Genomic DNA, 25,064 nt, shown 5'->3' on the forward strand with positions numbered 1-25,064 from the left:
ACCCCCCCCCATGTGTATCTTAAAGAGCCCTCTATCATGAAGGGGCCTTTTGATACTCATATTGGGAAAATGAGACATCATGATGCCCAAATGAAGAAAATAGACCTTGCAGTCATCAGTTACGAAACTTCTAAAAGGGTATATGAAAGGAGGTATGATGATATACTACTACATTGGAAAGAAGGCATAGTATTTGTCCAATAAAATACTGATGGCATATAAAGGGATTGCGATATTGGGTCAGGGGATAAGACATTCAGGGTTGCTTGTTATTGGTGATTTGTGATGGTTTGGATTGACATGAAGTTCTGTTTATTGGGGGAGGGGTGCAGCTAATTTCTTATGCTTGCCCCAGACCTTCTGCTCCAGAATCTCTGGGGATGGGCCATCTTGGGGTGCATCTGTATTTTTGCCAGACTTTCCAGATGGATTCTTACGTATACACTGAATTTTGTATACCATTTTCCCAACCTAGTAATTCTAAATCTTGGCTGCTTATTGGAATCACCTGCAGAGATAAAGAGGGAAATAAAGCAAAAAAAAAAAAAAAACAATTCTTGGATGACACCTCCAGATATTCTGATTTGGTCAGTTTAGGGTAGGGCCTGGGCCTCAGTAGGCTTATTGTTGTTTTGTTCCCCAGGTGGCTTTAACGTGCAGCCAGGGCTGGGAACTTGGGGTAAGCTGTGGCCTGAGGGGCAGTGGCTGTCTGGGCCCTGGATGTGTAGGAGTGTGTGCAGGTATGTCTCCTGGGCTGACTCCAACCCTTGGAGACATTTATGGCTGGCTCGGACCTGGGCTCAGTCTAGGACACGGTTCTCTTCACATGCCTCTGTCTGGCCATCAGATCGGCAGGGCCATCTCTGCTGTGTTGGGAGCCCTAAGAAGACTGTCTGTTGCCTTGCCTCTCCTGTCTGGCTCTGGGTCAGAAAAGCCTGTCTGAAGGAGCAGAGGGCAGCAACTACAGCCAGAACCAGTGGTTCTGGGGTGGTTCTGCTTATCAAGTGGTAGGTGATCTCCCTTAGGGCCGCAGCAGCTGATGTAGCAGGTGCTCGAGAGCCATGGGCTTGACACTCAGCATGGGCTTCTCCATATCAGCGGACTAGCCAACAGAGCCCCCTCCCCGCCCCAGCATGAGCACAGGTAGCGTACGTGGCTGGTACGTACACGCACAGGGATGCCTGTCTTCTCTCCATCAAGAGCCTCTCACCTCTTGGGCCCCAGGTTAGGAAGATGCTCTCCTCCAAACACACTGCCTCTGTTCAGCGATGATCAATTTATTTCCCATCTTTTATTAATCAAAGACACATGTAGCTGTTAAGCAAGGCTTCTGATGCCCAATAGGGGAGACTTTTTCCACCCTGAGTCTTCTAGAAATCTAATCCATAGTCAAGGAATTGGGCCCCTTCATCGATCTGTGGGTGTCGTTATTGCTGGGCCTGTTTGAACCCGTTTGAAGGCCGGGGAATACCGCCCAGATTTTACCTCCTGTCCTGTGTCCCCCTCACTCTCACTTCTGCCCCAACTTTGCCTTTCTGTGCCATCTTCAGCAAGTCTCTGAACCTTCCTGATGGAATGAGTGACTTAGCATCATTCTCTCTCCTGGGAAATGACATGGATGAACTCACCAGCTTGTGGGGCTTAAATCATTTTCTTTAGCCATTGACCCTTCCCTTAAAGGGTTTCCTATACAAAATTCTAGTATATAAATAGACTAAATTATAGCTGTTGTGGGAAAGGAGGAGAGAGGGGCTTCAGACCTCCCACACCCCCAATCAGGGTCCACCCTCCCCAAGGGGCTCCACAGAAGCTCTTGGAAAGGCAGGACTGCTGGGCAGGGTGAGCCCCTCCCCTCCAGAGAGCCCAGTGCCCAGCACACGGACAGCAGGAACATGCCTCCTACTGGGGGCTGGCAGAGGTGAGGAGGTTAGCATGGGGCTGACCTTGCCCAAGTCCATGGTCTAGGGAGCTAACCATGGTATATCTTATATAAGGTGAGCAATATGGGTGTGTGTTGGGGGGTCTAGAAGCCTCCCCTTGATTACTCCCAACAGTGGAGAGGCTTGTCACCTCCAGTCCTCTCTGGTTCATGCAGGCCACCTTCAGACCGCTGCCCGAGCTGTGCCTCCCAGTCTCATGCTCTGGGTTGCCTTGGTTTCTGCGATTGCCAAGATGCCATGGCCACTGGGTTATGATCCTCAGGAGCAGAAGGCAGCCTGGGGATCGACCCCCAAGCTGTGAGGAATCTTTGGTGTCTGCCTGCAGACAACAGTGCTGTTTCCTGGACCTGGCCTGCACAGTGTGACCAGCCTGGCAGGAAAAATCGCCACCTGTTCACACAACTCCCCAGCCCAGGGGTGATCAGTCTGGATACAGAGGCTCTCACATTATGGCACTAGGCTCCTTTACGCCCATGCAGCTTTCCTGACTTTTCTTCCTCCCCTGACCTTTGCAGTAAAGGGGTGGAGAGCCAGGAGCAGAGACAGACCTTTCTTGGGTATCCCAAGGCCTTTCATCCCAGGGTACCAGTGGGCTCTGGGTCCCCTCCAGCCTTTTAGGGCGGGTAGAGGAGCCTTGTGTTCTAAGTTACCCTGTGAATCAGACACTGGTTGGTAAGGCACCGAAGTATGAAGTAGCCACCTCAACAAGTCCTCACTGTTTCTGTTTACAATTTTATCCCTAACACTCAAGCAGAGGACCTGACCCATAACAATAGTAACAGTTGCCCATGATTATGTAGCACACAGAATGCAAGAGACTCTTTTATTAATTAACTCAGTCTTCACAATAACCCCACGAGGAAGCAGATATTACGATTATCCCCAATTTTCTACATTAGGAATCCTAGCTGAGGCGCAGAGAGGTTAAGTGATTTACACAAGGCCACACGGCTAGTAAGTCAGGAAGCCATGTTTCAAACTCTGACAGTGTGGCTCAGAGTTCTTGTACCAAACTATAGAAATGATCCCTGAAAGTATAGTCTTTCAGAGTTCTTGTACTTCACCACTAGGCCAAGGTTCTCTCTCTGAACAACTGTATCTTGATGCAAATTAGTTGAATAAGTGAATTCACTTTCATTCCTAACTCCAAATGCATGGATTTTAATCTTTGCCTCTCTGTGGGTACCCAGAAAAGGTAGGGCAAGCTAACGTGTCTTTTTCAGTGTGTTAGAACCTGTCAGGGAGCTTCTGTTTGAGCCACTCCCCCAGAAAGAAAGGGCATTAGAACTAGGGGCCTTTCTTTTCTGAAGAGAAGGACACACTCATGGGCACATGAGAGGCTGTGCTTCTGAGTGCCCTCTCTGGTCACCCACCAGCCTCAAAGCATGGCACAGGGGGAGAATCTCAGGGCCACACAGTCTCTGAGCAGAGTTCTTATCCTCAGATCTGAGCCCGGGAGACTTAGGTCTCCCAGGAAGGCTGGCTTGCCCCCTCACCATCCTTTCTGAGGCATAAGAACGAGCTTTATCATGCACTTTGAAAATCCCTTGGTGGGGCAAACAGTCATGATTATGAAGTTCCCTGAAGAAAGTTCAGACCATGTGGATGATCCTGAGACCCACTGAAGTGGCCTTGTCTGACCTTGTGCATGAGGTATGAGTGTGGATGCTAGCCAAAGCCATGGCTGACAGAGATAGATAAGCATGGGACCTCTATTCCCTGTGGCCTGGACATGCTGAGTTTCTTTGTCCAAAACCTTTGCTGATTTTGTCTGGCTCAATGCCAGGCTCGCCTCTTTCCTTGGCCTCATGTGCCCATACAACACACCTGGGTTGGTAAATTCAGAATTTGCCAGATGGAAAGGACTAATTTTTCCCGCTATCAAAATCATAGGCATGACTGGTTTTTTTTGCACACATTCCACTGGACACATGCTGCATTCATAATACAGAGCATTGAGACATCATAAAGGTTTTCACATCTTTCATGTGATAAATATTTTTACCGTCATGCTCGAGAAATGGAATTTGTTTGAAAATGGCCTGTTTCCTTTGATGGCTTCTTTGACGTGGATTCAAAGCCTTTCTGAGTCCTGCAGGGGCTTGGGTTCGGGGGGGCTGACATGTTAACTTTTTCGAAGGACAAATCCACTTCCCTTCACTGAAATACAAGCACAGCTGCCAGGGCTAGGAGATTTATGGCTGGGGACAATAATGAGAAGATGTCCAGTGAGCCAGCAGCTGCTAGAAGTGATGACACAGCCAGCCCTGGGACCTCCATCGGCCGGGCACCCAGGAACCTGTGAACAGACCGAACCCAGCAACGCCCTGGCCCCTGAGATCCCTCTCTGCTCTAAATTGCACTGAAGGATTCAGATGGGGGCTGTTGAACCAGAGTGGAGCCCCATAATATTTCTTCTTCAAAGTTTGTTTTTACAAGTGTTCTCTTGTCTTTGAAATGACGCCTTTTTAATGGTCTTGCTATATGCGGTGAGCAGCCGCTTGGGACTAGAGGAATCTGTTTTCAGGACAGGCTGCTGTGACCTTCTATGACTCGTGTGTGTGTGTGTGTGTGTGTGAGTGTGTGTGCCCATGTGTGAGGATATAGCTGGTGATAACAGAGCAAACCAGGAACTCTGCCCTCCTCCAGGAGCCTGGTTTAATAGTCCCTGGATCTTATGATTAATGTCCTCTCCCTCCAGACCTGCAGAGCACCTCGGAGCTTTGTGCTGGCCTGACATACGGGGTGCAGGTGCTTCTCTAGATCTGGATCCAGACACCAGCCTTGGTGAGGAGTCTCTGTAGGGGGATTCCCTGGTTCGCCCAAGGTTCAGGCTCTAGGGCTTGGCTGCCTCTGAGGTACTGGAAATCCTTGTTGGTCAAGCCGGTTGCCTTTTCCCAGAGCTACGGGGCGGAATCCTTGTGGGTGTTAGAGGGAGCATTGAGCAGGGAATGAGGGCCTTCGGGGACTTTCTCTCCTTTCCTAGTCTAAGAATCAGCTGCTACTGATCTGTGTGACTTTGGGCAAGTCATTTAACCTCTCTGGACTTTATTTATAAGATACAAGAGTTGAACCGAGGTAGAAGGGTTCCCTTGACCATTCTCCTTCAAAGGGGAAGCCACCAGTCCCTGTGTGAGCCAGAATTTGTGATCTGAAACACCCTAGAATCACTGCATTTTAGGACCTACGCTCATCTTACCACCCCCCCACCCCTCGCATTCACCCAGGAGAAAACTGAGGCCTAAAGAGAAGGGGGGTCTTGCCCACTCATGGAGGGCATGAGCCGCAGAGCCAGACGAGAAGGAGGCCTGGGACTTCAGTCACCTCTACAACCTGGTTTCCAGAGCAGGGCCCCAAGCAGCAGCCTTGGCGTCCCCTGGGAATTTGTTAGAAATGCATATTCTCGGGTTCTACCCCAGACCTGCTGAGTCAGCACCTCCAGGGGTGGGGCCCAGAGGCGATCTGTGATTTCACCAGGCCTCTGGGTAAGCCTGATGTTCACTAACATTGGGAGCCACTGCATTCCAGCACGGGGCTGCTCCTCGATGACCAGAAGAAAGATGCTGCCAGGCTGCAGGCTGCTGTGGAGAGGCTGAGACTGGAGAGGAGAGAGTAGAGTGGTATTACAGAGGAGAGGTACACACGGCCCTTCCCGGCTTCTTTCCTGCTGCAGGTTTCCCAAAGCCAGGACTTCTCTGCAAGCCGCCCCGGCACCTCAGAGGTGCGGCTACTGCAGGTGTCGGGTGGGTCAGGCTGCAGACTGTTCTAGTGCAAGGGGCCACGTTTCCTCCCTGCCGAGCCCAGCTATTCCCATTGGTACATCCGTGCCGGGGAGAAGCATGCCACTTGAACATCATCAGGGTCGACCAGCTAGTTCATTCCAAGAAATTGATGTGTGGAAACACTGTGTTTTATGTGTGAACAGTGAGGTGTATATTTAGAAGTCCGGGTGCTCGGCTCCAGGCTGTCAGCTCTCAGGGGAAAAGAAATGATGGCATGTGCTTCAGAGTTCATTATATCTCCTAGGCAGAATTCTAGGTTTAAAGGGTTGTTTTAAAGTAGCACATAATGGCACTTATAAATCCTGGTTCCTAAGATACACACATTTGTCACTCCTTAAAGTGAGTTTTTCACATGTTCTTTATATGGTTGGCTTGGAGCATAAAGACTCGGACCTTTAATAGAAGCTTTCATTCTGCATAATTTCTAATCACATCCTCTTGGATTTCCATGAGTGTGTGCGCACACTGAGCTCTGGCTGCCCCTGCCTGCCGGGCCCTCGCAGCGGAGAGCTCGGCCACACCTGGGCCCAGACTCTGCCATGTGCAGACTCAGCTCCGGAGACGGCATGGGGTCTGTCTGGCTGCAAGAGGTCGGCATACCGTGTCTGGAATGGTCTCCCAGATCCAACGAATTCCCATTCCTCACCTGCCATGTCAGCCCAGACAGAAAAAATGGTGCTTCTCTCTAGACTCCTGGCTCATTTTCTAGTTCTTTGCTAGGACTTGCCACCTTCCTGAATCCTAGCCCACCTGTCTGGGGCTACTTTCCCTAACCATTGCCAGCCCCTGCAGGGCATGGGGCCTGATTTCTCTGTCCCCGGCCTTGACCAGCATCCTGTTTGCAGGGACTTGAACATCCAGAATTATAACTGTATTTTGTCCTTCCCAGCTGGGGCTGAGTTCGGCTAGGGTTGTGTCCCATGAGGCAGATACCAGCAACTCAGATGAGCTAGAGAGGTGTATCAAAGCCAGCTTCCTGGAGGCGGAGGCTCTTGACCAGCAGACAGACCCTAGCTGACACTTGACCAAGCTTACCGAGTGCTGAGCACTGTTCTGAGGGCTTGACACAGGTTTACTCCTACTTTCCTCACTACAACCCTATGAAGTAGGAATTGTTATCGTCATTTACAAGTGAGGAAACCGAGGCTCAGAGCAGTTAAGACTCATCCATCTAGTAGATGGAGGGGCCAGGATCCACAGTCTGTGCTATGGCTACACCAGGGGTTGGCAAACCACCACGCACCTGCTGCCTGCTTGTATCAGTCATTTTTCTTGGAACACAGCCACACCCACTCATTTACATAGCGTCCACGGCTGCTTTCTCCCTACACAGCGGAGCTGAGTAGTTGTGACTGAGACCACGTGACCCATAAGCCTGAAATATTTACTACTGGTCCTTTACAGAAAAAAGTTTGCCACCCCTGCTTTCCATCATACTACCACTCATGACTCCCATGAAGTTGAAGGCAGATTATTCCGTGCATGGGTCAGTGTGCATTTTCTGGGGCATGGTCACAGGTTTCATCGGATTCTCAGATGAGAACCCCCTCCCCCGTCCCCAAGACAATAGAACTGCAGCTTTAGGGAGTTTTGAAAGCCAGAGTTTTGGGTAGCCAAATGCCAATTCCTAGGCCAAAGCACAGCAGTGGGAGGCAAGGCCAATGGTCAGGAGCCAGTCAGAAACTGGGATAGTTCAATCAGAGCGAGTGGAAAGGAAACAGGCAGAATGGTGATTGCCACAGTACCCGCTTTGCGCCATCTGCAGCTCTCCTTTGTTGTTCATTAGCTGAGGTGTGAGGGAGGCAGGGCCAAGGTGGCTTCAAGGTCAGGGATGAGGTCCCTGCACGGCTCACGGCCACCTGCTACCCTCATGTGCACCTGCTTCTTTGGAGAACCTGGCTGTCAGTCGTGCCCTGATAGCCCCAGTCATATCCCCGCGTGCAGTCTCACCGGAGTGTCAGGGATGAGAGGACTCTGTGCTGAGAGTAGTGAAGGCACCTGCTTGGTGTTCAACAAATATTAGTGTCATTCCTTTGTCTTCCTACAGCCCCCAGGGCAAGGTATTAGAATCTTCTTTTTATTGATGGCAAAACCCACAGTGATGGAACTCTTACTGGGGTAGGTAGGCAAAAAAATGACCACCACCCCCCAAAAGGTGTGCACATGTCAATCTCTGGGGCCTGTGAATTTATTACCCTACATGGCAGCGGGGAATTAAAGTTGCAGATGGAATGGAGATGGTTATCAGCTGACTTCAAAATAGAGAAAGCATCCTAGATGATCCAGGTGGGCCCGAGGTCATCTCAGACTCCTTAGAAGTGGAAGAAGGGATCAGAAGAGAAAGTCAGAGCGATGCCACATGAAGAGGAGACAAGCCACTGTTGTTGGCATCCGCCTTGGAGTAAAAGGGCCGTGAGCCACGGAATGTGGGTGGCCTCTAGAAGGTGGAGAAGATTCAAAGATTCAAGAATCCTGGGAAATGGATTCTGCCTTGGAACATTCAGAAAGGAAAGCAGCTGTGCCAACACCTTGATTTTATCTCGGGGAAACCTTGTCAGACTCCTGGGTCTCCAGAACCTCGCCTCTGCGGTGAGCTAGCGGTAGATAGCATTGTCCCCATTAAACAGATGAGCAAGCTCGGGTTCAGAAAGGCTCGAGAGCTTGACCAAGGTCAGCCAGCTGGTCAAGGGCAGAGCTGACTCCAGAGCCCCTGCAGGAAGCCCCCCTGCCTGGTCATGAAGTGTTGAGAAGAAGTCTCACTTCTTCCCCACAACATCCTTTGGATGTTGGAGGAAGCTTTCCCACATTTGCCTTTGCCTCGACGAATAAAGTCGTTGCACAGAAGATTTTAATGGTGTCAGACCTGAGACTGTCAGGGCTCCTTTCTTCTGATTAGCTCCGAGCTTTCTCTTGTCAGATTTCACTTCTTTCTCTTAGCAGTTCTGAGGATCCCTGGAAGAGAAAGCCTAATTGTGAGGGCTGCAGGCAAAAGACCTTTAGCTGGAATTCTAATGCACCTCTAGAAGTAGAGAGGGGAAATACCTTATGCAGAATACTTTATTTCCTTATTATTAGGGCTCTCAGCATATCAAAGGGTGTTTATAAGATCCCGAAAATTTCCCCTTGGGAGCCCCAGTAGAGGCAGAGTCTTGCTTTTCCAGGATAAGAAAAAGCACCACGATGATGTGCTAAAGTCCTCCTTTTTCTCCCAAATAAAACCCAAACACTGGATCCATCTTACAGACGAGAAAAGGGGATCAAGGAGCGGCGGACTTGCCCAGTGTTGGAGGTGAGAGCTGGCTGAGGCCTCCTGCCCCTCAGGCTATTGTTTCCCACAAGCTCTCAGCACCTTGCTGTGGCTGGAGCCCTGGGCACAGAGGCTGGCTGTGGGCCTCTGGGCTGGATGCTGGAAGGGGAGGGAGGGGAGACACACATCCTGGGCTGTGGGGATGACACAGCAGAAGGCAAGCTGAAGGCAGCCCGGACTGGCCTGCTATTCAGGGTGACATCCATCCCTGTGTAGTGGAGCGAACCCAGCCTCAGCAGTAGCGCTCTGGCGGTGGGCCTCCAGGGGACCGGCCTGGGCTGCTCAGGCAGGGCCCCAGCACCAGGCTCTTTAGTAGGAATAATGGTGACTTCTCACCAGCCGGAAGCCAGCAGGCAAGAGTTTACTGAGAGCCGACAAGAAAAATGTACATTTCTGGATATTCAATTAGCCTTTTCTTTTTAGCCCCCAATAAAGCATGCAACAAGGCATCTCAAGCGTAGAAGAAAATTTTCCTAAAAATCATTGAATTGTACATTTGAAATGGGTGAATTTTATGGTATATAAATTGTACCCCAATAAAGCTGTTAAAAAAAATTAAATGAGGTAGAAGGAAAGGGAACATCCTTTAAGAGTTCTTATCTGGGAGATTCGGCAAGGCCGACTCCATTATTTAATGCTTAGCCTTCAGCCTTCCAAAAGCCAACTTCATGGTCACTCTACACAGCAGCTTGGCAGGCTGTTCCCATTCCATAGGAGAGGGCGGAGGATGGAAGGGTCAGGCTGCAGGTCTTGTCCAGAGAGAGTGAACAGCTCCCCAGGAGTGGGGAGAGAAGGATCTCCAGAACACTCCAGGAGGAGGACCAGGGGACAGGCCCATAGATAAACCTTATCCACAGGTTCTAGTGCCCACAGCAGGCAGCTACCCGGGACACGGGCCCGCCGGTCTGTTCCGCTTTCTCCCTGCCTCCTCATGACTGGGTTCTGGATCTCAGCACCGAACACCCAGAGCTTTGGCTTTGAGCATGGCCTGAAGGTAGGAGCAGGAATAGCAGTGGCTATAGGACTGGCTGCGGGGCAGAAGCTAGGCCCCCCTCCCCGCACGCTCTCAAAGCCTGTTCAACTCTGCCGGAAAGAGGAATATATAGTAAACTGAGTAAACCCACAAGCAACAAGAAGGCTCCATCACTTTCCTGCAAAGATACCCCTGAAGGCGCCCGCAATGAGGCGCCAGAAGCAGAGCTGCGGCTTCCAGTGAAGACGTGGCTCAGCGTAGGCAACGGGCCGGGGGTCCTAAGTGATGTGAGCTCGTTCCCGGTGGCTCTGCCTGCCCCTCAGCGGGCTTCAACTGGTACTGCCACCCAGCCCTGCAGGGGGAGCTCCAGACCCCTTTGGCCTCCATCAGCCACTGTGCCATGTGACCCCTTCCACTGCTATTTTAGGATTTATCCTAAAATCCAAGGAGCAGAGATGGGTCTTGGGTTCTTGTTTAGGGGGAGGTCTGGGCTTTAGCCTCTCCTGCAGCTTCTCCAAGGAGCCAGCAGCATCTCGGAGCTTCGGTGAAGTGCACAGCAGGGGCCGGCTAAGGGGCTCAGCTTCAAAAGATGAGGGATGGCCAGGAATGCTGTCCTGGAGAAGACAGGCAGTCAGAAGTGGACGGGGCTGGGCAGCAGCACAATGTCTGTTTCACTCCAAAACCCATTTTCTTTCCACTCCATTGTGCGGTCTCGGCACCGCCAAGACCCTGAGCAAAAAGCAGCTGGGCAAGCCCTCGTTCGGGCTGCTCACCCCAGCAGCCGCCCTCACACAAGTACTCTTCCCACTTCCAGCATCAGTGGCTTCACGAGCCTCGAAAGCCTTGGCAGAGCTGAGGGTCTGGCGGGCGCGCTGGGCCACAACCCTCAGAGCTGTGGCCTTTGTTGCATTCATTGCTCAAAGCCTCACAAGCTGCTCTCCTGCCCCGCTTCCCTCCTGTCTCTGTGAATTAGCATAGAGGCTGTCAGGAGGCTGTGCATCTGTAATTCTCTGCTCTCATTAGTGGGCTGCGTGTGCGGCACTGTGGGCGTATCTCTGAGACCATAATGTGGTGTTTCCCGATGCCCCATGTGATCACGGGTAGAACTTTTGGGAAAACACGTCATGCACGATGAGAACTGGGCATTCACGGGGGGGAAGCAGATGAGCTGAGTGAAAGGTCTCTGGCCTTCTTATTCACAGGGGCCTCCTAGGAAGGGCTCAGAGCAAGTGATAGTCAAACTACACTTAACCAGCGAGGCACAGGCATGAATGCTGGCCGCAGTGTGGGCCAAGGTCCTGGGACTGCTGGCCAGGCCAGGCATGCACCTTGTAGTTGCTGGCCGGTGGAAAGACCTGGAGTATTCCAAGAAGAGAGCCAGAGCAGCTGGGGTAGCAAGGCCACCTGGAGGGGCTCGGGGCAGCAGCTGTTGACCAGCACTGTGGAAGTATTCTGGCTGTTGAATGTTGCAGTGAACCAGCACAGACCGGCTGGGTCTGCTCCCGGAGCCGACGTTTCTGGTCTTCAAGCCAGTGCGTGTTGGCTCACAACATGGAGGGAGGCTGGGGATGCATCTCGGGCTGTGGTTTCCTCTTATCTGTGATGGGAAGGATAGACCCTACATCACAGGCCACTGTGATGGCCTGGCCTCACCACCTGGCAGGGCAGGGCAATGGAGCGGGGCTACAGGGTACAAGGGATCAGTTCAAAGGCCAAAGGGTTTGCAGTAGACACCCAAGATTGGCCTGCAGTTGCCCTCCTCACTGGACCTCAAGTAATGTATTTTGCCACTTGAGACAGTACCTTTGGTGATGGTTAGTATGTTGGGCTTTGGCATATATCTATATATGTGCTTATAGGTTCATGAACTATTTCCAAATGATATGGCCAATCCTGGCCTTTCAGACTTGCAGTTTTCAGTATGGATCTTCCAGACATCCTGTTGTCCCAGGCCTCCTGAGACCCCAGCAGCTCCGGTTCTTCTTCTCTGGTTTCAACTGTGGATAGCCATCTGTCCAGAGGCCTTGAGCCCCACACTGTGCTCTCTCCTGCTTCTGCATTTTTGCTCCTATTGGTCCTGCCCTAGGGGTGCCCTTCTCCAGAGTGAGCCTGTGAATCTCACTCTTCATATCTAACTTGAGCATCCTCTCCTCTGGGAAGCCTTCCCTGCATGCAACCTTTCCCTCTTCAGTGACCCAGTGGCATGTTACCCACCCTGGATCCGAGCACTGATCACATTCTCTGTACAACCGGCTTTTCCATTAGACTGGATTTGCTTGAGGGGAGGCACCGAGTCTGAGTGGTCTTTATATTTCCAATGCCCAGCAATAGGCCTGGTGCACAATACACTTGCTTGAGTATTTGTTGATTGTCTGATAAGAAGAGTTAACTCCCTTTGGGGCAGAGCTGACGGTGACTCCCAAAGCCCAGCAGTGAAGGAGGTGCAGCCACGGGGAGCCCCTAGGGATAAAGCTGACCGAGCAGCAGTTCCCACATGCTGGCCGAGAGGGCAATCTAGGGATGAGCAGAAATGGCTGTTCCCTGGGCCAGAGGGGCAGTGCCCACAAAGCAAAAGGCCCGTTCCTCTGAGAGATGTCAAAGAGGAGGAAGAAGTCAGCCTCTTTTCTCAGCGTCAGAAATGTCATGCTTTGCACAGACCCATCAAACGTGCCTTTTCTCTTCAAAAGGTGGAGCGATTAGTGACCTCTCAGGGGACTCCTCCCCTTGAGTTTGTTGACAGGGATTTCTGCAGCAAGCACCTTAGAGACCAAGCCAGGGGTGAGCTCAGGAGGAAGGCTGGCAGCCACATGTCTGCGGGATCTTTGGGGAGGAATGGGGCCACCTGACCTGACTCTCAGTCTCTCTGAGGCTCTGTGGTTTGGGTCAGAAACTCCCTGAAGACGTGTTAGGTTAGTTTTCTGAAGACTCTGGGTCTTGCCACCTGATTGTCCCCTGCATCTGGGTTTCTGGGACTTTGGAGCCTTCCTGTGGTCTTTTCATTCTGAGCTCTTCCAGGTGAGAGTAGAAAGAGGAAGAGGCAAGAAACACACACAGCCTTTCCTCCCTCCTTCCTTAGTTCTCTTGTCCCATGCTTTCTGGGGTGGTTTCTCTGTGCACAGTCCTGTTCTGGATGCTTGGGAGAGATTCCAGGTAATTTTCTGATGTAAGAGATTTACCAAAGAGTCCTGGGGGTGGGGGGCGTTGTCTGCCAATGACCACATTCCATGAAACTCCCTAAGAAGTTTCTAAAAGCATACTGATAATCTCAAAAGGCTTCGTATAAGTGAACTAGGTAGGAAATGAACTGCTCACAAATGGAATTTGCCCTGCCCTTTACCGGCTTCACATTCCTACTTGCTGACACAGGACTCCAGGCCCCTTTCAACTCCCTCTGAGGACGTGGGGAATCCCTAACGGTTGGGGGGCTCTCCTCTCCTGTCATACTGCTACTGCTCCATTCATTCATCTTCCTGATATTCATTTAAGCACCTGCCAGAACAGGCACTGTCCTAAGCCCTGGGGGTTCCTCAGAGAACAGAGCAAATCCCCAACTTCACAGAGCTCACATTTGAGTTGGGAAAGACAACAAGCAAGACAAATAGAAGAAGGACTTCAGTGGGTGCAGAGGGAACACGGAGATCGAATGTTTAGAAGAGGCTTTGCTGAGAAAATGACTTCTGAGTAAGGAAGTGAGGGGAGCTAGCCATGGGGTGTAGAAGGAAGCACAAGAGCAAAGGCCCTGAGGTGAGATGTGCCTGGTGAGTCTGGTGAGGGGCCAGTGTGGCTGGAGTAGAGAAGACAAGGGGGCAGTGGGGGCGGGGAGCGGGTGAGCTCTCAGGGTCTTGATCACCAGGAGCCTTGTAGGGTCTTCTAAGTATTAGGGACTAAGTGTAGGGACTCGGTCTTTCATGCTGCGGAGACAGTTGGCCATTGGAGGGTATGGTGCAGAGAGGGGCATAGCATGGCAGTGTCTTCCCCCGGCCTGCGGGTCTGCTCATGTCCTGCTTGGGGCTCCCCGCCTGCCCATGCCACAGGGCTCATAGTGGGGGAAGGCGGGGGGAGTGCTTCCCTGCCTCTGTGTTACACGGTGCCAGTCGGACCCTCTGCGTGGCTGTCTGGTGGAATGGCCTTTCAGTGTTCGCTGCCGGCCTGCTGTCCCTAGGACCCAGACAAGCCCCCGGGCTGGGTGAGAAATGGGCAAGGATTACAGGGTTTGTGCTGTACTCAGAACCCTCTAAACTCTGGCTCTGCTCCAGGCTGTGTTCACTGTGCTGTGCCCCTCTTAATCTCTGCCATGAGTGAGTTGTCCTTGGGGAGCTCTCAGCCGTCCGGATATATACTTCTTCTGAGTCCCCCCTCACTTGGTCAGGTGCGCTCAAGTAGGTCCAGACCCCAGTAGGAAATGTTATACTCCAGTATAGCCCAAGTCTGCTCCTGACAGGTGCCTCATCCCAGGGTGACAGACAGCCCTTGGTCTGGCCCATCACCAGATGTGTCCAGATGCCCCTGGACCCTTGTACTTCCCTGGAGTGTCTTTTCCTGTCACACCAACATGTCAAAGATGGTCCTCCTTTGCTGATGACCATGTCAGACTGCTTTCTTACTAGACAGAGAAGGGAGTCGTTGGGTGTAGACCCAGTTAAGTGTAGGCCCCTTGTCAGTGGACATGGAAACCCTTCCTCTGGGGGCTAGACAGCGGCAACATCTTTCAGAGCTGGGGACCTCAGCTCAGAGCCATCTATCTTCTCCATCTGAACTCAAGAAGTGTTGTCAGAAGGGCACCCTGGTGGGGTTGTGGGTCTCTGTGGTTCCTTAGGAGCTAACATTTATTATGCCAGACCCTGTGCTAAGCTCCTTACATGGAACATCTCATCAAATATGCACACATACTCTATGAAAAGGGTACTAATATTATCAACGACATTTTCTGGTTGGGGAAACAGGTGCAGGTAAGCTAGACCAAACCAGTGAATGGTAGATCTGGAGTGTAAAACCCAGATTCTGACTCCACAACCAGTCCTCTTAACCAGCCCTTTGGATATCACATGGAAGGTAGAGCAGGGAGTCAGCATGCATTTTCTTAAAGGACCAGATAGTTAAGTATTTTTTATTTTTTAGGCCACATGGGCTCTGTTGCATGTACTTGACTCTGCCCTTGTAGCTCTAAAGTAGCTGTAGATAATATGTAAGCACGTGGATGAGGCTGTGGTCCAGTAAAGCCTTATTTACAAAATGGGTGGCGGGCCAGATTTGGCCCTCAGACTGTCGTTTGCCATTTGAGGTATAGAGGGAAGAATGTGAGGTTTGGAGGGAGCCAGACCTTTCTCCAATGCCCCCTGACAAACTGGGTGACCTTGGATTGGTCATTTAACCTTTTCATTTGGTTTCTTCATGTCTAATAACTAACCTCTACGTGGTACTTATCAACTAACTTATTTAAAATGGTTTATGGAGCCCCTTGCAAGAGATGTGTACTGTGCTGGGGGCACAGCAGGGAGCCAGACAGATGTCGACCTGCCCTCATGGAGTCCACACGCGTGAGCAAGACAGAGATAACTTTGGGTAAAGACATCGGCTGGCATGGTGCTTGGCTCTGGGCAGGAATTCAACAGAGAGGTCTTCTTGCCACTGCTGTGCCCCTGATTTATCATTCAAGACCCATTGCTTTCCAGTTTGTTGTGGTTTATACCCATGCTGAGCAAAAAGATGGGAGCACGTGGTAGAACCTAGGACTTGAGTATGTTTATAATACATTTTTATGCAACACAGGTCTAATTGTGAATCATAATTTTTTCATTAACTGATCTCATTTTACTTGGTAATATCCATTTAGGTAGGTATGTGAGAGCAGTAAAACTCCATTTCTTTTAAATATTATATGATTCCGTTGGCTCACTGATTCAGATTTTTACTGCCCCCAACATTCCAAATGAATGAGCCATACATCTTTTTAGAGAGAGCGAGGACCTTTACGATCACGTAAGCCCTGGGCCTCCCTTCACACATGCCTCGGAGGGGAGAACAAGTGCGCGCTGGGTTCCGGAACTTTGGAACTTTGAGTGGCCACCACATTTCTTGCTTGGTCATAGAAATGCTCACATGGTTTGCATTTTACTCCTTCTTAGGTCCTAATCTGTTTTGTATATCTGAGTTTCCTTCCCTCTCTTTAAGGAAAGTTGGTCTGCCATGTTTATCTGTGCAACTCTTGTGTGTCCCAGCCCACTGCCATGTAGAACCAGTGTGGTCTAGCGGTCAGGACCGCTGCCTTGGGAGACAGAGCTCCCGGGACTGACCGTCCCCTACTTCGCTTCCTTATGAGTGAGTCAGGGCAGGTTTCTCATCCTCAGCCTGGGCCTCACTTTCACTACCTGTAACGCGGAAACGAAGATAGTCCCCAGCTCACAGGGCGCGATGAGTTGATGGGGGAAAACCCTTCACAGCAGAGCCTGACTGGTGGTCAGCACTCAGCGGGGGTTAGCTATGATGGTTCTCCCAGGAGATACACGTACCTCCAGTGTGGGGTATGTCCCAAGGACATGGTCAGGAGAGGTGAGGTGCCTTCCACAGGTTCTCCTGGCGCCTGGGAGCCCCAACCCTGATGACACATCTTTGGGCATCTCTCACTAAAGTCTCTGGCATCAGTATGCTTGCTCTGCTTCAGAATCAAGGGCTCTCTAATTTGCAGGGAGCCACAGAAGCCCCCTTCTCTCAAGAGAGCCTTCGTGCACCTGCAGGGACAGGGGCTTCCGCCCCTGGAGCACCCCTTCCACGATAGGAGGATCCTGGGTGTTGGAAGGCCTCCTCCCCTCTCCCAGACTGGTTCTTATGAAAGCCCTCCAGGAGGAGGTGGGAGTAAGAGCTATGGTCTGCAGCGCTGAGCTCCCCAACCTGGAAGACCCTGGAACCTTAGGGCCTTGCCTGGCTCCAGCCTGTATCTTTACCCAGCATAGGTGTGTGTCCTATGCCCATAGGCTTCATGCAGGTGGCTGAGTGGTCATTGGCAAGTGTCCCAAGCCTCCCCCTTCTGTCCCTAACCTGCTTCTGCTTCCTCTGGTCTCTGTCTCATTCCAGGCTCCCGGTGCCATCTCTCACTTACGTCATGTTATGAGCATGGAGGGTACCATCAAGTGGGCTTGGCATCTCTGTCCAATTTCTCTGATTTCTGACCTTGACTACCTGTCTCTCAGAATGAATGCCAAAGTTCTGACCCATCAGCCTATGTCCTGGCAAGACCTACCTGTTGCCCCCATAAAAGAGAGATTCAGATGACTCACCAGGCTCCCCTTGCGAGGTGCTAGGCTAGTTACCATGTATTGTGTACTTTTCTGAGACATATGCTGGCCTAAGTGCTGTATAGACATTATTTATGTAATCCTCTCAGATCCTGGGCGGGACGGTGGGTTGGTATTAGTGTACCCGCATTAGAAATGGGGGGGATCAAGGCGTAGGGAGGTTTAGTGTTTGCTTGTGACCATGTAGCCAGTGAATGGTGGAGCAGGGATTTATTTGAATCTATGTCTGTGTGGAATCCAAAGTGCCTGCTCTTATGGGTAATAATGCCCCCTTCATTTTCTTAGAAAACTCCAGGGAAACCATGAGCTTGTGACCTGGTGTGGGGGCTGCCCCTACCTACAAATCGACCAGGGGTCCTGTTGTTCAGTGTCCAGAGTGCATGGGTGATCCCTCTGTGCCACTGATTTCCCTATTCTGGTAGGCACAGTCTGGAAGCAGCAGAAGGCAGTCTGGCTGGGGGTCCTTGGAGCCAGGTGAATGGCACTCGGCGGGGCCAGGCCACTCATAGCAGACTAGACAATGGAGAGGGAGGTAGGCCAACAAGAACCCCGGTGAGAGGACCTGGGTATGGAGCAGGCTCAGGACTGGCAGGGAGTTGGGGTGCAATCTTGGGAAAGAGAAGCAGAAGCCCAGTTTGAGGGCTAGGGCTAGCATCTGTGGTGGGGAAAGTAGGGAGTTCTGACTTGAAGCCATGGGGCATTGGGATCATATCCGTCGGCCTCTCGGTATACCCTCTAGGGTATATTTCTATATCCCTTGTGCCTAGTGGTTGTGGATGAATGGATGGATGAAGGGATGATGAATGAATGGATGAATGGATGGATGGATGGATGGATGGATAAATGAGTTTGAGGAAGCATGAGGATTATAGTCTATTCTCCCCACAGCCTCCAAATATGGGGATGAGATTGTTTTACCCACGGTGGTGGTGAGGAAGGGAAAGGGGTTATCATGGCATTTGTAGGGGTGCACTCTGACCCGCTGTTTCCTTGTCCCTTCTTTCTCCAGAGGCTCCCGCCAAGCCTGAGGAGGCAGAGGCTGAGCCCTTCACAGACTCCTCTCTGTTTGCACACTGGGGCCAGGAGCTCAGCCCTGAAGGCCGGCGCGTAGCCCTGAAGCAGTTCCAGTACTACGGCTACAACGCCTACCTGAGTGACCGCCTGCCCCTCGACCGGCCCCTGCCTGACCTCAGACCTAGTGGGTGAGCAGAGTCAGTGGCTGGGCCCTTCTCGACCTGCCTGTGAGGAGATGGGGTCACCACGGTGCCGGTAACAGAGTCAGGACAGGGCATTCGGACTCCTGGGTCCCTCTCCTGCTTCAGCCAGGGTTTGTGCCCTCAGCCTTCATGGGGCAAGTCACTCTCCTCCTCCTCCCAGAGCCTCAGTTTCTCCATCTGCTAAGCAGGGGGAAGTCTTCTTCCATGAGAGATGTTGAGGATTAATAACCCAATTTATTCCTCACGGGCTCTAGAATCATCTGGTGTTCCTGTTAATAAGTCTTTTTAACCCAATTAGTTGCATTTTTATGAACAATTATTTTTTTCTATAAATTAGTATTTAAAGTATATCCATCTTCCAGGGCTAATAAGTCATTACACCTGACACAGAAGTCTGTCTTGACTTCTCTCTTTGTTACAGAAGATGTTCCTTTAAGGTTCAGTTAGAATTTTTACTACTCCTAATTATTAAAAGTGTGGGCATGTACCACAGCTGAGAAAATCTCATTAACTTTTGTGAGCTCCCCCCATACCTTCTTTCCCCCTCTTTCTCCTTATTTTTAAATTTTTCTTAAAGCTGCAAACTACAGTGAGCTTATATCTGAAGGAAAAATACAAAGATCTTTTTCAGGAAAGATCTTGCTGCTGGGTTTGGAGGCTATGTTCTTTTAGGGAGAAAAGTTCAGTTCAGTTCCATAGACATTTATTGAGCACCTGCTGTATACTGTATAATTGAGTATGGTTTTCCCTGGCCCAAGGAGAACTTGGCTGGACTCTAGGGATGAAAGAGCAGCTGAGGATCTACAAGAGCTAGAAGAGTATATATATTCATTTAAAGGATATTTGCTGAGCGTTTATATACGCCAGCATAGTCTAGGCACAGGGATAGAGCAGTGAACAAAATAGACAGGAATCCTTGCCCTCACAGAGCTTGCATTCTAGATGGGCAGGGACACATAATAAACAAAACAAAAAAGTCAAATATGTAGCATGTTAGATGGTAGTAAATGCTATGAAGAAATAGAAAGTTGGAGAGGGAAATAGGGACTTCCTGGAATAGGAGGAGGGGTTAGGTTTTTAGTGAGGTGGTCAGAAAAGGCCTCACGAAGAAGGTGACATTTGAGCAAATATCCAGAAGAGATGACAAAGCGAGCCATGTGGATACCTGGGGGGAAACTTTCTAGTTAGAGGGACCAGCAGGTACAAAGGTCCTGAGGTAGAAGTGTGCTTGGCATGTTTGAAAAAGGAGGCCCGTGCAGCTGGAACGGAGCAAGGGAGAAGGCGGTAGTCGGAGATGAGGTCAGAGGGGCCACAGGAAGCAGATCAAGTAGGCCAGTGGTTCTCAAACTTGGCTGCACATTCAACTCATAGGGAGCTTTAGAATAATCTTGATGCCAGGGCCACGCCCTAGACCAATTAGATAGGAGTTTCCAGAGGTGGCCCTCTGTATCTGTATCGTTTAGAGCTCTCGGGTGATTCCAGTGTGCAGTCCAGGTTGAGACTCGCGGGCAAGGGGCTCTGGGGCTTTGTAGGCTGCTGCACGGGGTGTGGCTTGTACTCTGTGCGGTGGGGATCCAAGGGAAGCGCTCGAGCAGACTGGTAATATGCTCTGATTGTCATTTTCCAAGGCCCCCGTGGCTGCCGTGTTGAGAACAGACTGAAAGAGCCTGGGAGGGAGCAGGGAGACCGGTTAGGAGGCTTCTGCCTATCCCAGTGAGAGGTGCTGCTAGCTTGGGGCACGATGGCAGGGGGCAGGTGTTGGGATGGGGTTGGCTTGTGGGGGTGTCCCAAAGGTGACTTTATCTCAATGCCACAGGGTCTCAGCCCCCTGGTAGTGCTGCAGAGACCACGCCTGGGGCTGCAGAGAAGCAGGTCTGATGCGGGCAGAACCTAGAGGCTCCGGGAAAAGGGTCCTCAAGAGGAGTTGGGGCCCCAGGACTCCTGCAGGGGCCTTCGCCTTGATCTTGGCCCACACAGGGGCTGCAGACTTTGCAGCCAGCTCTGACGTACAGCTCAGGCCTCGCTCAAAGCACGTTTGTTCCAAATTAGAGGGGAACTGAGAAGGAAGCTATGGAAACAGACTGCAGCATGACTATAACAATGACTGGTATTTACACAGGGCTTGACATGTTGAGAATGCCCTTCCACATCTGGACCACACCAACCTGCCCCAGAGGTAGGGAAGGAACTGGCACATTCTCCCCATTCAGAGTTAAGGAAACTGAGGAACAGAAAGAGTAAGGGTTATGTCTGAGATCACACAGCTGGATGAGTAGCTGAGCTGAGACTCAACCCCATGTGTCCAGATGCCAAATCCTGGCCTTTGAGGGTAGCCCACGGCTGTGTTGTTAGGAGCCAACTGACGCCGGAGCCCCTTACCCCTTCATCGAGAGATGTGCCCTGTCGCTATTCCTTCCTACTTCCATGGGAGAGAAACAGGAAGGTGAAGGGTGGAGGGGACTGGGCCATGCGGTCTTTCTCCGAAGGGCAGGCCTCCCTTGCAAGCATGCTCTAGAGGCAGCAAGGTTCAGGGGGCAGTCCAGCCTGGGCTTCCTGAGTTTGCGGAGACAGGATCTCTGAAGGACTCCAGGTGGGCAGAATTCTGAGCAATAATCGTAATGGAAAGACCTTCCCTCTGCACAAAGCTACAGTTTATGGAGCTTCCATGCCTCCTCTGTGGGGCAAGGTGCCTTTTCAGGGAAGGAAAAACGGAATCTCTGATACAAGACAGAGCTGAGCCCTCTCCGTGAGCCTCCACCAGTGCTCTCTGCAGGGGCTTTAAGGATGCGGTTTCTCTTTGCACACGTACTTGGAAAGCTCCGTCTAGCTCCACTTCAGATCCCGTGCCAGACGCACAACCAAGATCGGAGAGCTGTTGGTGAACCACTCAAAACAAGAGTGTGCTTAGCTGAAACAGGGCCTCTCTTTGTCTGTCAATTTCCGTAAAAACATTCCTGCCTTGTAACAAGGTCATTGCTTCTTAGCTTATCCTGTTTAACTCATTTTGGAAACATTTTTTCCAAGTCTTTACTATCATCCCATTCCAGATTACACTGGCAAACATTTCTCTAGCATGAGCCATGTTTGCAGGGATGCGTTTGGCACTCTATTTCTGTTAACTCTGCGACTCCTCGCAGTGACCTTCTGGAGTAGGGACTCGTCCGGGAAACCCACACTGTTCTGGATTCTCCTACTCACAGTCCTTCTGACACCAGCTGTGTGGGGGTTTTCCATGCCAGCCAATTCTGTGACGCTAGCTGGGTGCCCTACAGTTCAATTCAGTTGTAGCTCTATCTGCCAGCAGTTAGCATCAGTCCCACTGGCTGCAGGCTCAGTCCCGACACACCGCCCCCTCTTCAAGGCCAGTCACCAGTCTCAGTTGTCATCTGTGCTTCTGACCGGCTGTAAGTGAGGTCCCCACCACCTGTCCTGGAGTTCAGTAATTTGCTAGCAGTGGTACAGAATTCAGGGAAATGCTTGCACTTAGCAGTGGATTATGAGAGATGTAAGACAGGATACAGATGAACAGTCTGATGAGGAGTTATATAGGGTGAGGGCCTGGGAGGGTCCCAGGCACAGGAGCTTCTGTCCCCATGGACCTGGGGTATATCATCCTCCTGGTATGCGCAGATGTGTTCAGCAACCTTGAAGCTCTCTGAACCCCATACTTTCAGGATCTGTATGGAGGCTTCATCATGTAGGCATGGTGGATTATTAACTCACTTTCCAGCCCCTCTCCTCTGTTCCAAACTTTGGTCTTTCTGGTGACCAGCCGTCATTCAGGGCCCACCAAGAATCACCTCATTAGATCAAGAGATGCTCCCATCACCCAGAAATTCCAAGGCACTTAGGAGCTCTGTGTCAGACACTCCTGTCACTCAGGGAATGACAAGGGTTTTAGGATCTCCGTTTCAGGAACTGGGGTCAAAGACCAAATATGAGCAGAAACCAGGGGCAGAGACCAATATATATATTTCTTATTATTTGACAGTATTATTATTCGTTCCCGTTTTACCAAAGAGGAAACTGAGGCACGGAGAGACTGTAACATCTGTTCAAGGCTGCTAGTGGCAGAGCCGGGGTTTGAACCCAGGTAGTCTGGCAATAGAATTTGTGTTTGTAACCGCCACCACACTTACTGCCTTGAAGTGTCAATTTGTGACACTCTAATGGGGATGGGGACTGCTCGAACAGTATGTAGCACTGGGCCCATCAGTTCGTCTGAGTCGGGAAAGTCTTCTCTAAGTGCTGGTAAAACTGTTTTGCTGAACATAAAACCCATTATCGAGGCAGAGAATGAGGCCTTTGCTACAGGTAATGTTGGGATATGAGGCAAGGTGGGTGGGGGTGGGTAGCATCTGGAGAGGAAGCACCATGCTAAGGACAGTCTCCAGATGTATCTGGCCAGGTGGATCTTGCTTCATTCTCAGTGCCCTTGCGGACTTCTGTCCCCCGAGGTGTCCTTGGATTTTGCACTTTGCTCTTTGTATTCTTGGGTTTGCTCTTCCAAGTTCTAACCCTGACACTATGCTTGGCTTAATTCCTGGACTGGAATGTGGGTGATCCAAATCCTGCCCCACCCTCTCTGCCATCATTTCTGGCTGGTCCTTTCTTGGTGCTGAAAAATGCAATCTGACCCACTTTTGTCATCTGGCTGAAAGGACCATTCTATACTCAGGGTCTTATACACAGCGGAAGACATAATGAGAAGGAAAAAAGTCCATCCAGCTGGTTGCTAGGCTTTATGAATTCATTCATCCCACAAACATGTACTGAGCTCCAAGTATGTGCCAGGCACCCAGTAAAGCACCAGACAGCCCATTGTTCCACAACAACAGGTGCACGCCTCATTCTTTCCTGCAGGCCGTGGTGGTTATTTCCGACCAGGAGCTGCGGAAAGCGGAAGGGACGAGTGCCTGAGCTAGTGGGCATTTGGGTGTGGGTAGGAGCAAGGGAGCTCCGGGTGGCAAGCTTCAAGGCTTAAAGTTGCCATGGCAACTCTATGGCCTACCTCCAAGGTAGTTCAGGGCAGAGCCTCTGGCAGGTACTATTCCTGCCTCTCGCTGGGAGATCCTCAGAGGCTCCTGAGTCTGTCAGTGATCATGTCACCTTTCTTTCCAGTGTCCCCTGAGGTCCTTGTCCCTCCCTCCCAGGGGGTAGGGTGGACTGGCTTTGGGTTGACTGGGGGGCTCAAGCTTGAGACAGAGTGATGAGGGTATGATCTAAAGGGGGTTAGACTATTTTCTGCAGCCCCAGGAGGGAGCAACTGGGACAGATGCACACACACACACACACACACACACACACACACACACACACCAGCCCTATTCCTGAACTGGAGAGATCCTGTATGAATATCCAAGTAGAAAGATCTGGAATGGGAATATAGCAGAGAGAGAACACAGCATGGAGCCAGGGGCTCAGTCCCCCTAGGAGCAGGTTAGAGTCCATCCAAGGTGACTGTGGGTATTTGTTGCCACCACTGGGGTGTGGCCACAGGTTTGCACGTGTGAATTGGAGGGCTGTAGGGTCCTCATCGCTGGACTTTGTGGGCCAGCAGGGATGGTTGGGTATGTATGGTAGACAGAATAATGGTCTCCCAAGGGCACCCATGTTCTAATCCCTGGAACCTATGACTATGGTCTGGTACATGGCAAAGGAGAATCAAGGTTGCAGATGGAATTAAGGTTGCTCATCAGCTGCTTTTAAAATAGAGAGATTATCCTGGATTATCGGGATGGGCCCAGTGTAATCACAGGGCACCTAAAAGTGGAAGAGAGAGGCAGAAGAATCAGGCCAGAGGGATGGCAGTGTGACAAGGACTCCACCAGCCATTGCTGGCCTTGAAGACGGAAAAGAACCATAAGCCAAGGCAAGGGGGCAAGCTTTAGATACTGGGAAAAGGCAGGAAAACAGATTATCTCTGTGAGCCTGAAGAAAGGAGCGTAGTGCTACCAACACTGTGATGTTAGCCCCGTGAGACCCGTGTCAGACTTCTGACCCCCAGAACCGTAAGATAATAAATGTGTGTTGTTCTGAGCCGCCAAGTGTGTCGTGCTTTCTTGCAGCAGCAATATTAGTATTAGGAAACTCGTACGGGGCACAGCCTATAGCACAAGATCCCGAGAAGGCTAGAGAGGCTCCGTGCTTGGTTTAATGCTCTACTGTCACTGTGTTAAAACTCAGAACGATTTGTGAATACCACCATCTTTTCCCTTTGCGCTGGGCCCCACAAATTATGTAGCTGGTCCTGGGGGACAAGGGGGATGGCTCAAGGGGGAGCAGCTGGGATCATGATTGCTGGACCATGTGGGAGTTGCTACCCAGGGGCTAATGATTTTTACTAAGAGCTACCACTTGCTCACTTACCGGGTGCCCTGTGCTGGGCAGACTGCTTAATGTGTATTTTCTAATTTCACTTTATCCTTTCATCTGTTGGAGGTAATTATTATTATTTCTGTTTTATATAGGAGAATACTGAGTATTTGTCAAGTTAAGAAGCCCTACTCAAGTTCCCACAGGTGGTGGGTGGCAGAGCCAGTATTTTTTTTTT

The 25,064-nt window shown here is 50.9% G+C and overlaps 1 protein-coding gene and 1 pseudogene across 3 annotated transcripts in view; one reads left to right on the forward strand and one right to left on the reverse strand.

The window, feature by feature from the left end:
• The window catches only part of GALNT18 (polypeptide N-acetylgalactosaminyltransferase 18), a 311,471-nt gene that overhangs the window by 124,372 nt on the left and 162,035 nt on the right, over nt 1-25,064 (forward strand). For all 3 annotated transcript variants that reach the window (XM_081798605.1, XM_081798606.1, XM_081798604.1), the window contains exon 2: nt 18,304-18,496. In XM_081798605.1, coding sequence (XP_081654731.1) covers nt 18,304-18,496 — 193 coding nt within the window. The remainder of the gene's footprint in view (nt 1-18,303; nt 18,497-25,064) is intronic.
• LOC145716363 (small nucleolar RNA U3) lies at nt 2,886-2,984 on the reverse strand (annotated as a pseudogene).

This window comes from Leptonychotes weddellii, chromosome 11 (assembly GCF_054177405.1).
Source record: "Leptonychotes weddellii isolate Sample4059 chromosome 11, ASM5417740v2, whole genome shotgun sequence".
NCBI lineage: Eukaryota > Metazoa > Chordata > Mammalia > Carnivora > Phocidae > Leptonychotes > Leptonychotes weddellii.